This window comes from Chroicocephalus ridibundus, chromosome 8 (assembly GCF_963924245.1).
Source record: "Chroicocephalus ridibundus chromosome 8, bChrRid1.1, whole genome shotgun sequence".
Lineage (NCBI taxonomy): Eukaryota > Metazoa > Chordata > Aves > Charadriiformes > Laridae > Chroicocephalus > Chroicocephalus ridibundus.
Window position 1 is genome coordinate 47076504 of NC_086291.1, and position 12661 is coordinate 47089164.

The following is a 12661-nucleotide window of genomic DNA, read 5'->3' on the forward strand; positions in this document are numbered from 1 at the left end:
TGGTACCTTGCTTACATTTTTGATTCTTTTGAAGACATTGCATAATTTTGGATATCTTTCAAAAATATTTTCTCTGGTTCTAGCACATGTTGAGTGGGATGTGAAGGAGAATCTGTGACTGTTCTGCAAGAGGTCAGACTAGTCTACTGGTTGTCCCACTAATTCTTGTGTTGGCTCTAAGCACATACTCAGGGCATAAGGCTTGTTCATGATTTCCCTCCTGAATTACTGAAATCAAAGTATGATAGCTGATCTGATCCAAGGGGGAACACTGAAGGGGTGACACGGGCATTCACAGCTAGAGCTGCAGAGTGGAAATAAGATAGTTGCTTCCGCCCTCCCAACCCCGTTTTCTGAGCACTTGAGAACTAATTTTAAAATATGTACGTATGTGTAATACATTTGTGGCTTATCTTTCTAATTACCAGTATTATTGGCTTTAATTCATGGTAGCATCAGAAAAACTTCCTATCACCTACTTAATATTTTTGGAAAATAAATTTGCACCCAAGCCAACTGTGCTGCAAGCAGTTAACTCCATAACCCTGAAAAGCAACAAGAGGCAAAATTATACTTACAGAATATTTGTTCTAGTTTCTTTTGACTGATGTCTGATAAGCATCTAGTGAATCTTGAATTATAATTCTGCCCATCTGTTAGTGGTAGCACGGCATGTTAGGTACTCTGCTGCTAAGTTCAAGACTTTGGTATGGTTCCTCATTCCCACACGCCCAGATAAGGGTGTGAGGGGAGGGAAAAGGTGGGGTTGGATACAGTCCCTATGGGATTTTCAGTGGTGTTCAACCTTCCTCAAACAGATCTAAAATTTCCAAGGTTTTTAGGTTCTATTTCAACATCTAAGTTAGTGACTGGGATTTCAAAAGACTCACGTGCTTTACACTGTGAAGCCAGCCATTGAGGACAGAGCTGGAACAATACTACTTAGGACATCTAGGCTATACCTCAACTAAATATACCCCAACACACACAATGATTTCTAATAAGAAAAGCTATCTTCTAAAGGCAGCAGTTGTGTGTTCAAGCACACAAGAAAGCCTTACTTTACCAACCGGTTTTGCAATTTGAGTTTTAAAAACAGTTACTGAGAAACAGTTGTTCTTTCACGAGAGACATTTCAAAATCTGTGTCACTTTTTTTTTCCTCAAGATTCTGTTATCTTGAGAAAAAAAAATAGTGATTTATTTGCCCACTTTCTTCATTATGAAGTGAAGCCAAAACTTGCAGACAATACTAGCAGGATAACTTCAGAAAAAAAAATATATTTTATATATATTTTTTATATAAAGAAAAAATATTTTCTTTATATCCTATAGAATTTCTTTACTTTGCTTCCATTTTGGGAGACCAGGTCTTTGTGAACTAAGCTCATGCGGGTCTGTGTTTGTTGAGATTTTGTAGTTTCATTCCCACTCCAAGTTTCTGTCAGAAATTCTTCTCAGATGTTTGTGCTTAGTCTGTCATGAGAGACTTGGGAATTTGTCTCTTAATTAATTGAACAGCTTTTTTTTTTGATGCTTTTTGTCTCCTGTTTTCTGCATAATCAGGCTGATTACATTTTGACCTCTCCATTTTCCTTTTTTAAACCAATACAGCTGAAACAGGCCTACTTTCAGGAATATGTCTCCATTTGGGTACCAAAACATGCAGGCACTCTATTTTTTAGTTTCTAAATTCTTGTTCAAAATTAAGGCCAAGTATGGTGAACCCTTGGAATAAGGTTTTCCAGAAGCTAACTTGCTCTTTCCACCTTCTATAAATTGTTTCCTTCTACTTTGAGTGAACACAGTTCATAGTCCTGTTTCTCTCTGGATTAGAAGAGGTAATGCATCAATTATAGAGAAATAATCATAGAAGAACACCGGCCTTACCAGTTACCAAGTAATGACCACAAAATGCTGTTTGTCTCCTCAACTGATTTCAATGCCCTAGTGAGAAATACTCAGCCCCTTGAAGGATTAGGCCCTATGTCATTTCTTATCACATCCCTGGCTCCTTTCCAGTGGGTCTGCGCTTCAGCTGTTAGTTAAGCTGAGAAGGTACAATGCCATGAAGACTTATAAGAATTAAATATGGGAAACCTTCATCAGTTTACATTGCTTGCACTTGGACCAAGACAGGACTCTTCAGAGTTGCTAGTAATTGCTTTGTGTGATTTTGTAGCAGTCAATGGCTGTTCTTTCAGAGTTTGTAGTTGTATCAATTAACAACAGTTAATTGATTATAGCTACAGTTATGTACTGTGTTGAGATTCCTTAGAGGTATGATAGATTGTAACTAACAAAATTAATGTCACTTTGGCTTATGGATTCTTTCACTTCAAGATGGCTACACTGAAAGTAATAAGCAAAACAATAGAGGAAACCAGTCAATGTAGCATTCGGCTAAAATATTCTCTACTACTTGCATTAATTACCCCATAGTCAGATAGCTCTGTGATTAAATTTACATTCCTAAAAAAAACCATTAAGACAGTTTGACTAGCTTAATTCATTTTCTCTGCTTTCACACACAGATCAACTTGACATCATTTCAATGGCTGAAACAACAATGATGCCTGAGGAAATTGAGCTCGAGATGGCAAAGATCCAGAGACTCCGGGAAGTCTTAGTCAGAAGAGAATCAGAACTCAGGTTTATGTAAGTATCAATACTTCTGGGAAAACTCTATGCAAAATTAATCAAAATAGGAAAGAATGCTATTTAGAAGACTTATCTGCTTGACATTTTAAAAGGAGGAAAGATAAAGAGCATCCCAGTTAGGTGAATGCTTGCAAAATGCCATTGGGAAATGATTTTTGTAGCTGCAAAGGAAATTACCTTTTTTATTCAGCACGATTTGCAGAAGACATAAAAGGGATCTATTACTTACTAAAGGAAACTTTAGCAAAGTACATGTCTACAGTGCATATTTTCATACCTGACGTCAATCCTTTGTGGGAAGGATATTTGTCTGAAGAAAATATCAACAGGTAGGGGATTTGGAGCTTCCACAGTCTAACCTAATTCAGGCTTTATTCCTCACTTCATTAGTGGTCTGAGATGGTTCATGTCACAACAGAGCACACTGTGTTCTGGACTAATAGCAGCTAAGATTTGACATTTGTTAAATGGATGCCATTAAGTTATGAACACAAAACACATTTTGATGTATCAAATTAAATAGCAATACTCCAAGAGAGACTTTCAAAACTGCCAAAAGGGTCAGGCTTAGAAGCCTCACTGAAGGTTAATGAATATTAATCTAGTTCTGATGATGAAGTCAATAGGGTTTATATTCCTAAATCACTGAATGTAGAAGACTGGGACTTCTTAATAAGAAGTATATTATTTTGAAGTCCCATCTGTCTGTGAGTACCTGAGGTCAGAAACTAATGCATTTGCTGAGATGCCAAGAATCTCAGTAGACCTAAAAGCTGCTGAACCCAGACCCTTGGCATTAATGAAGATGCAGCAGCCTGAAAAAACTCACTTGCTCTCCTCTCCCTTTAAAGTACAAAGATGGGACTGGTACTTTAACCTTTATATCTGGAGGTTAATTTCAGTACCCTGACTTGCACTGCCAGAAGTTCAAAGCTTCACCCTCAAACAGCGGAGACATCTGTCTTTTCAGTATTACCCAGAAGACTTCAGCTCAGAGTCACTGCTTAGACACCTTTGGAAATAAGGACTGGTAACAGTGGCACTGACCTTTAATAATGCTGTAATGGTACAAATAAAGTAAACAGGAAAGGTTTTGTCACACCTGCTCCTGGTAGTCAAATAACTACTTGGTTATTGGCTTGTACATAGATTTAATCCGGAAGAAGCCTCACCACTGAACCCTGCACTTTTCTTGACATTTTCTATATCAAACAAAGCACTGAAATAAATCGCCCCAGTGAATGAGCGCCATAGCGGGGATCTGCTTTTCATCCTTTTGCGTGTTCTTCACTTGTTCTGCTGTTTATTCTTGTATCCAGCCTGTTCATTTCATTTCACCCATGCTCACACTCATCATGCTTGTTACTCTGTATTGCCTAGCAGGTGTTTGAGTAACGAATTGAACACAGAGGAGCTTGCTTATTGAAAAGGGAATATAACTGACATCCCTACTGTGGAACAGTACTCTTCCTGCATTAGATATCATCCAAACACACTCTGCCTAGAGCTACCCAAGAGCACTCCCCAGCCGTTCACTGGCTGAGTGAGGAAAGCCCTTCTGAGCATCAGTCTCCACTAGGTTTGGCCCTAGGTATTATCAAAGCAGGCAGGTGATGCCGCAACTGCCAGAGATGCCCCCACTTTTTTGTCTTTTCTAAGTCATGGAAAGCGAAGTTTGTTGCTGCTGCCACTGTCTTCAGCAAGAGGGACTGAGGTCTGTGCCACTGCCACAGACCTCATTCCTTCAGCAGCAGCAGGCCAAGATGACTTTTCCAGGGATATTCACACAGCTTTCCAGCTTGACTGCTCCCTTCTCTGTGGCAGAATATCGTGACACTGCTCATTAATCCTTGAGACAGTTACATTCAGTTTGTTAACACCACTGAATGAAATGGTGAGACAGCATCTGTCTCTGCACTAGGACTCTACTTGCAAACCAAGACTGCGCTGATCAGGATTTTTCAAGCCCTGTGTAAGCTTCCCATCTTTCTAAGCCTATTTACAACAGGCAGGTTCTTCATACTAGCTCATCAAGTGTGAAAGGAAAAGCAGCCTCTCTCACTCACAAAGGCCTCCAAAATTAGAACATGCTTCCCTTAATAGCTTTTAAGAGTCCAAAAAATTGTCTATTTGACTTAGTCTCATTTTAAAAAATGTTTTTATATTTTATTCCTGACAAGTGAGAAGCATGTTGCTAGTGATGCCCAAGTAATATAGCAGCACCTGTTGTTTACTGCCTTTCATTCTGGATAGTTTACACTAACAGAGGGGCTCACTGCATTTGTCTTCAATGACAGACGTCTTTTAATGACAAATGTCACCTCAGTGGTCCAAGTTTTTTATCTGTTTAACTGAGCAATTTACATAAACTGTAAGTCATAGACATATTGTGGAAGACTTTATATGTGACCATATTTAATTTTTTTTTCAGTTGTTTCTGGAAGTACTGCATTGACAGTGTCCCAAGACCAGAAGTCTATATGTAGGTCATAAATTTTAGTAATTGTTTTCTTCTGACAAGACTAGATTCCCCTATGAATGACCTATACAACCAATTGCATGTATCATCTGAGCCGCCTCAGACAGGTTTAAGGCAGACTTGACTTTCAACATGTGGCTGCTAACTAGCAGCACTACACCTGTGCTCAGACCACTGCGTTCAAGACCAGCTTTAATGAGAACCAAACCTCTTTATTTTTTGTACCTGCTTTAGCTTTTTGCTTAACTATAACAAAAGGATAAAATATACATTAGTAATGGAGAAAATGTGTGGTATGTTTGTGTTCTCTTTTTCCCCCCCCTCATGCTGTTAGCAACAGAGTAGAAATTCTTTTGAGTTAAATTTGGCTTTTTTTAGTTCTTATAAAAGCATGAAGATGATGAAATAATTCCATATCACTTACACATCCAGCCACAGCTTACATCTCTGTCTACGTTTTTAAAACTAATGGTTCATTCTTCTCACTGTCTCCCTGGATGACTGATTTTTTTTATTCACATGTAGCCAGATCCTAAAGCTAGGACAAAGTACATTGTAGCTGTGCTTTAAAAAAAAGTTAAAATAATAAAAATAAAAGAAATAAGCTAGAGGGCTTGCGCTCTAAGTGTATCACCAGCCCTAATGAGGGAGCCACGGCTCCCTCCTGTTAGAGGCATATAGCCTGCCAGCTTTACTTGCACACACCAGCAACTACCACAACTCTTCACAGCACACACACTATATTTTAACAGTATTCACACTCAAGAATAAGAAAACAAAACACTGCACGCTAGACCTGTTGCTGATGGAAATCAGAGCAAGCTCTTCCTCTGTCAGAGCAATGCAGGTTTAATCCACGGAAGGAACTTGCTCTAAGCCTGCTAATTGAAATTAATGTTTTCCTTGAAGAGACACACGAAGAAGATCAAGATGGGATAATAATAAAACTCACCACTGCTGATGTTTGAAACAGCTCTCCAACAAAATGGTGGTGTTTTTAACTGTTATGTCAGCATTTGTCCCAGACAAATGCAGTACCAGTAAAATAAGGGCATTTGGCAGAGAGCTGTTCCTGGTTAGCATATCAGCCAGTACAAAAAAATCCAACAAAAACCAAACCCAACTTAAAAAAAACCTAGCAAGGTCTGGATGCTCAGCAGACCTGGAGTTGGTTTGCATTTTTCACACTTCTGTGCGTGAACTGGTAAAAACTTTTCCTGCTGATATGTGAGATCGTTGATAATGTAATATTCCTTCAGGCAGTTCCTCAGCTGTGATCTATATAGCACGTGTGTTCTTCAAGCAACATGAACTCTACATGAGGGAGTCTTTAGCAAAACATACAGATTGCTTTGCTTCCTTTGAAAGTTAAGTCATTGAGGCCTTATTTTTACCATAGTAATACTATGAGGTCCATATTCCCTCTCCCCACTGAACAGAGTAACACCAATGACTAATTAAGTCTGTAGGACAACAAAAGGGATAAAATGAAATACCTTGCTCCTACGTCACTACACAAATGTTACATTACAGTACTCACAGTTGGTAACACTTTAGTATCTAAATAAAATCTTTACTGAACAGTTGATCATCACTAAAAGCTTTAGAAGAGTCACCCCATAGGGGTGAAATAAAGAGTGGGATGGGGAAGAAATAAAAGGCAGATACTTAATCATCATTATTATTTCAAAGCAAGTCCTAAAGTATTTGAGAATCAGGCAGTAGAATTAAACTCAAAAATAAAACAATTTAATTAGTATTAGACTTAAAAAGTGGTACAGAGTAGTGTTCAAAAAACATACAAAACTGTATATGCTTGGGTTTTTTTCCCTTACATATCCACAAAGGTTCTGTGCCTCATCTGTTAGCCTGTGTCTATCAAACATACTATTAGTTTAACGGATCCCTTATTTTCAGCTTTCAAAATTAAACTGAGGAAAAGTTAAATTATATTTGAACATGAACAAATTTCACATACATTTCTGTGATTAAGTATTGAGTTAAAACATCAAAGCTTGTTTTTTTCAGTTTATGAATTTCCCCCCACCTCTTTGCAACAGTCATGCTGTGAATAAGCAAGTTGCTTTGTGCTGTACTAGATATTAAAATTACTCACAGTCTTCACTCTGGGTCATCAACAGGAAGGTTAATCTCCTCATGAGGAAATTTTCCACCTTTAGAAAGAGATTTGGACACCCAGTCAGCAACAGTACCCCACACAATACTGAAGTCAGTCACCAAATAAGAGACCACACCTGCCTGCTGGTTTAAGATTCTGGTTAAAGAAGGGAAAGGTCTGCAAAAATTCCTTTAATAAGGAACACACTTTATTTTTAAAGTTTACAGGGAGTCCTTCACAGGGGCCTTTCTACTGCAGAGCCGTGCAAGGCAGTGCTAACTGCTTGCCCTCACAGGTGAAATGAGCTCTGCAGCTGCATGAGACAAAATGGCTGCCATTCTGTGTCAGCTCAACCACACAATACAAAATGGCTGCCCTGTTTGTGGGGCCACTGTAGAGACCGCCTTTTTGCAACAGCTTTGAGGAATTTTCTCCTTCCTCACAGACCCTGTGTACTCCCCCTTATTGTCTGCTGGGCTGCATAGAAGGCCATGGGCTATCAGCTAAGGCTCTCAAAAAACCACGTTTTTCTAGCGACCACTTCCAATGCCCCTGGCTCCAGTGGGAAGCAAGGCTGTCAAATGCATGTCCTCCACCTGTCCTTCAATAAAAACACTCTACTCAGATCATCCCAAGTACAGCACCCAAGAAGGCCACATACTGGGCCTGGTGCAGATCTGAACTCCGTGCAGTTTACAGGGCACAGCTCTGAACATTAAACTGTCTGGCAGACATCTACTGACAGCTTCCAGAAATTGTATCATTCCTGACTGGTGGACAAGTGAGGTATGTACTAATATGCATCAAAATTATTTTACAATTCAGAAGGTATCTTTAAGAAGGTGTTGCAATCTGTCCCTATCTCTATACCAGGCCCACAAATCATGTACTGTCCATGGCCCCACAGAGCAATACATACTGTTTTTTGATGACAAACAAATAATTTACTGTTGAAGGGGAATACCTATGTTTGCTCTTAGTCAAATATAGGTATTTGTGCAGTCTGCCTATCATTGTGTTAAACAAAAACTTCCACAAAACAGAGAAAAAGTGAACATTCAGTGAGAACAGTGGAAGCAGAATTTACCCTGTTTTAAAAATGAAACATCAAAAATGTTTAAGTGAAGACCACAAATATCCATACCATTTCGATACATGTGATTTTTTCTGTCGTTTGTACTGCTTTCTATTCCTTTGTACACTATTTTGTCTCTGCCATGCACATAGAAGTGGAAGTTCCTTACTGGTGTACTTAACATAATGTGAGACCTCATTTCAGTAATTAAAACTAAAGCACTTAAAAACAAAAATACATTTAAACAGTGTAACTTTGTGGAACTCTGAAGTGAAGCAAAAACATACAGTACAGGGAACTCCAATTGACATTTCTGATTTTCAAATTTGTGAGGCTTCTTTATTGCAAAACACAGCTTTTTAATTTTGCTGAGTGAAGCTCAATAAAATTGGACATGTGACAGCATGTTCTTAGCCTGTCCCCTGATTTTTTTTATTTGAAAAGCAAGGGAAGCAGCTGAACTCTTTTATCCGTTTAACAGATTACATATTATATATCAGAGTGAAATAGTTCAGCTTGTAGTGTATACTTTACAAGAGGCCAGCTTTCTAATAATTCTTGTTTTTCTTTTTATCGATAGAAAGAAATAAAGAAAGCAAAATCAGCTGAAGCAATCGTTTATCAGGTTATGATGTTTCTCAGACCTTGGTGTAAATTGTAAATCAGATATGAGCCTTTATAAGCCTGTACTTTGCTTTGTTCCATGCTGTTACTTCTTCCTTTAAAAAGAAATGGAGGGCACTGAAGACAGCCATACTCTTCATATCCAGTAAGTCAGTACTATTTCCAGCTGAATACCTACTTGCTATGAAGAATTACCGAAAGTTTATATGGAAACAATTTTCAGATTATAAAATCAAGCCTTCCTCAATTAGGTAATGCCACAATTTATGTCATGCGATCACATTTTAGCTCAGGCAACCATAGTGACAGCAGAGCAGATGCACTGTGATTTGCTCTGTAATTGCGTTATTGAATTCTATTTCTGTCTCAAGACCCTTCCTCACTTAGTGCCCAGGATGGACCTCCTCAGGATATGTCAAGGTTATGTAGCAATTGTGGCTGTTTGTAGCATCTCTCCTTCTATGCTCCTGATACTGTGAAATTTCATAGAATTATGCCAGGAGCTGTAGTGACCATCTCCAGCCATCCCAGGAAATGAAAATACAGCTTAATGCTGTCATATGCTATCTCCAGCTCTTCTGGGTTTATTTTCAGAAAAGCTGAGGACTCAGCACGTATTGATATGAAGGACACAATATGTACGGAAAAGTATCAGTTTATAGCTAGCCAGCATTCCCCCTCATTCGCTTCTCGGGCTTCTCTCAGCTAATTTCTTAAAATGTTCTCTATAAAAAGACTTTTGGGTCAAACTGTAAATTTTCAATCTGTCTTTGCTGTTTAGGAAAGCAAACATAGCATGTCAGAACATGCACACTCCTCCCTTTCTAATTCTCCCGTCCCACTTCCTTTTTTTTTATTTCCTGGTGAGATAACAGACCCAAAAAGCCAAGGGGGCTGCTCAGGCAGCGTCCTCCTCATTGCACATTTAATGTGTTACTGCTGTGGATACTTGTTTGTGGCTTCAGAAGCAGTTTAGGATTCGTATCACGGGGGGGCATGGAAATCTACCGTGCTGAAAGACATGATTGTAGAATGGATAATGCATGTGTCTGTTAGTTCAGTTTAGCTGACAGAGTATACAGGCAGCAAAACCTCAGACCTCTATATGATATAGGAACAGATCAAAAATGAACCTTAAAATAATTTGTAGTGCAAAATTCATGCATTTTAATATGTACTAGCATATTCTGAGACAGTAAATATTAATAGTATAGGTGAGATCACCCACAGTTACTGTCTATGCCTGTGAATAGAAAAGGCATGGAGTTCACTGTCATCATGAAACATGCTCCTTGGGAAATCTGCCAGTGCCTGGCAGTGCTGGCTTTCCGGATGGAAAGCAAAACTTGAAGCCAGCTATATTGGATGACCTTGAACTAAAACTGTGGAAGTTGCTTCCACCTGTGATAGCTGTCTTGGGAGTGGTTATTTCTGCCATGTAGGTGATATTGAATGGCAATTTTTTGATCTCTAGGGAATATAAGATATTAAATAGTAAGCCCTATTAGGTTACTTTAGGCAATTATTGAAAACAGTTTTACTTACCTCATTGAACTTTTTTTAGCTGTAAAAATATTATAAATACAACACACAGAGTATTTGCTTAATGTCTGTGTGGTTATTACATTGCTAAACTAATACTCTGAAAAAGCCAAATTCACCTCCACATTGACTTAGCAGAATTAAAATTGGTCGTTGTCTTTGTACACTTTCACTACACACGATTAGATGTGATATGAGCACTCTTCTCCAGAGTGCTCATAATATCTACATCAACCAAATTCTCCATAGATCCATTCAAGTTTTTAGACCATTTTATGCTTACTTGTAACCCCAGGAACAATTACCTTTTATGTTGATAAGTTTGCTGCAATTTGACTTTGCCTTGGTAATAAACTTATACTAGCAGTCCCACAGCTTCATTAGCTGTCTAGAGTACATAATTAATCTGTGTGTTGGTTGGTTTTTTTCCTTGCTTCCAATCAGGCTTACTTTACTTGCCTTTTTAACCTTTATCCTTTTCCAACTTTGCAAAAAAACCCAAAAATCTCTCTTTTGCTGCTGTGACATCAGCATACCCATTGATAGTAGTAGCAGAGGTGGGCTAGTCGGTAATGGTCATTTTATAGGGTGTTGGACATAATGGTAAAATCTCAAATTTAGAGCAAATTCATCATGGAGAAATATTTATAGTCCATATTCCTTCCAAAGACAATAAAACATCAACAGAGCTCAGATAGGATTCTCACCTTTGTGTCTTTTGCAGTATGGACAGCACATTGGTATTTTAAAGTACAAAAAGGTATGTCTGCTGATTGCCTGGCTTTATGCAACCACTGCGAAGTGAAGCAACATCAAGCTATACAAGAACTGCAAAAGTGAGAGGTTAATTCCTTTGGTGATGAGAATCTTCAATAAACCAACTTAGAAATCCTAGGTTTTAATTTAGAATGAGTGCAGTAAACCTAGCAGACTCACAAAAAGTGGGAACATGAAACAACGTCTCATTACTGGCTAAATTCAAAAAGTAATGGCATACTACAAAGCCTGCTTTTGTGAAGTGTTTCCGTTCTGAACTGAGAAAAGGCAGCAATGAGTGCTGTCTTTGCATGAACAAAGTTTGTTTCAAATTCGAATTACCTTTTCAACTAAATACTTTATCTTTATTTGTAGTGACTCATTAATTTAGCATCAGCTGTGACTTCTCAGTGGCTTAATGCCACATGTGGCAACAGTGACACACACTGAGCATCACCCTGGGTAAGGGTGAGAGGGAGGGAGAGTGTAAGGGGATAAACAGGCTGTCAAAGGTGTGAATAGCGGTTATAACGGGTTATATATTGATAAGCACGTTCTGACTTCTGCTTTCTTGGCTAGTTTTGATTCTTTCTGTGTTACTTTTTGTCTTTGTATTGTATATTATCTATTTTCTCTCCTCTAAGGTTAAGCATGGAATTCTTTTAGGACTGTTTACTTATATGTTCACCATCTAGTACTTTTCTCTGAGTTTGGCACCTAGCTGTTACTATAATGCAAAGAAATAACACCAACAAAATCAGATTTTTTTTCATGAATAGAGTTGTTGTTGTCACTGTTTTCTGATAAGATCTGTCTTTTCCTGGAAAGGCGTAATAAATCCTTTTTCCTTCATAGTTCTATAATCTTAACAATACAATATAACTTACTGTGAATTTCTTCCTTTTTTTTTCCTGATTGTATCTTGTTCTAGGAACATAGGATGCAATTTGGGATGCTGTAGAGGAGGCAGTTGTGTGATGATATATATTTTTCAATAAATATACATGTCAGGTTGTCGGCTTCATAAGATAAAGTACCATTAGGGAAAATACCAAGCCCAGCTTTATGAGGGATACCATCACTGTCCCATTGATATAGCCTGGTGTGGCACACACTCTTCTGCAAGACAGGATTAATTTGTGGCTGTGATTGTATGTCCCCATTCACCTTTCCCATCTCTAGCACATTGCAATGGTGTCTCACCTGCAAATACCCAGAGTCCTTAAGGAAATAACCAAGAAACTGTAAGGCGGGAAGTGGTGCAACCTGGTTTCTGTCGTGCAAGTTGTCAGATACTCAAAGCTTGAGCTTCTGAGATTAGGGACAGCGTTTCTAGGGGACTGACATGGATCTGGGATCTTCAAGGATGTCAGTGTGCCCACTGTAGAACTGGGAACTCCTGGAAG

General features: G+C 38.5%; 1 protein-coding gene across 2 annotated transcripts in view; it reads left to right on the top strand.

The window, feature by feature from the left end:
- BMERB1 (bMERB domain containing 1) overlaps positions 1 to 12661 on the top strand; it is a 75144-nt gene that overhangs the window by 43615 nt on the left and 18868 nt on the right. For both annotated transcript variants that reach the window (XM_063343466.1, XM_063343464.1), the window contains exon 2: positions 2534 to 2657. In XM_063343466.1, coding sequence (XP_063199536.1) covers positions 2534 to 2657 — 124 coding nt within the window. The remainder of the gene's footprint in view (positions 1 to 2533; positions 2658 to 12661) is intronic.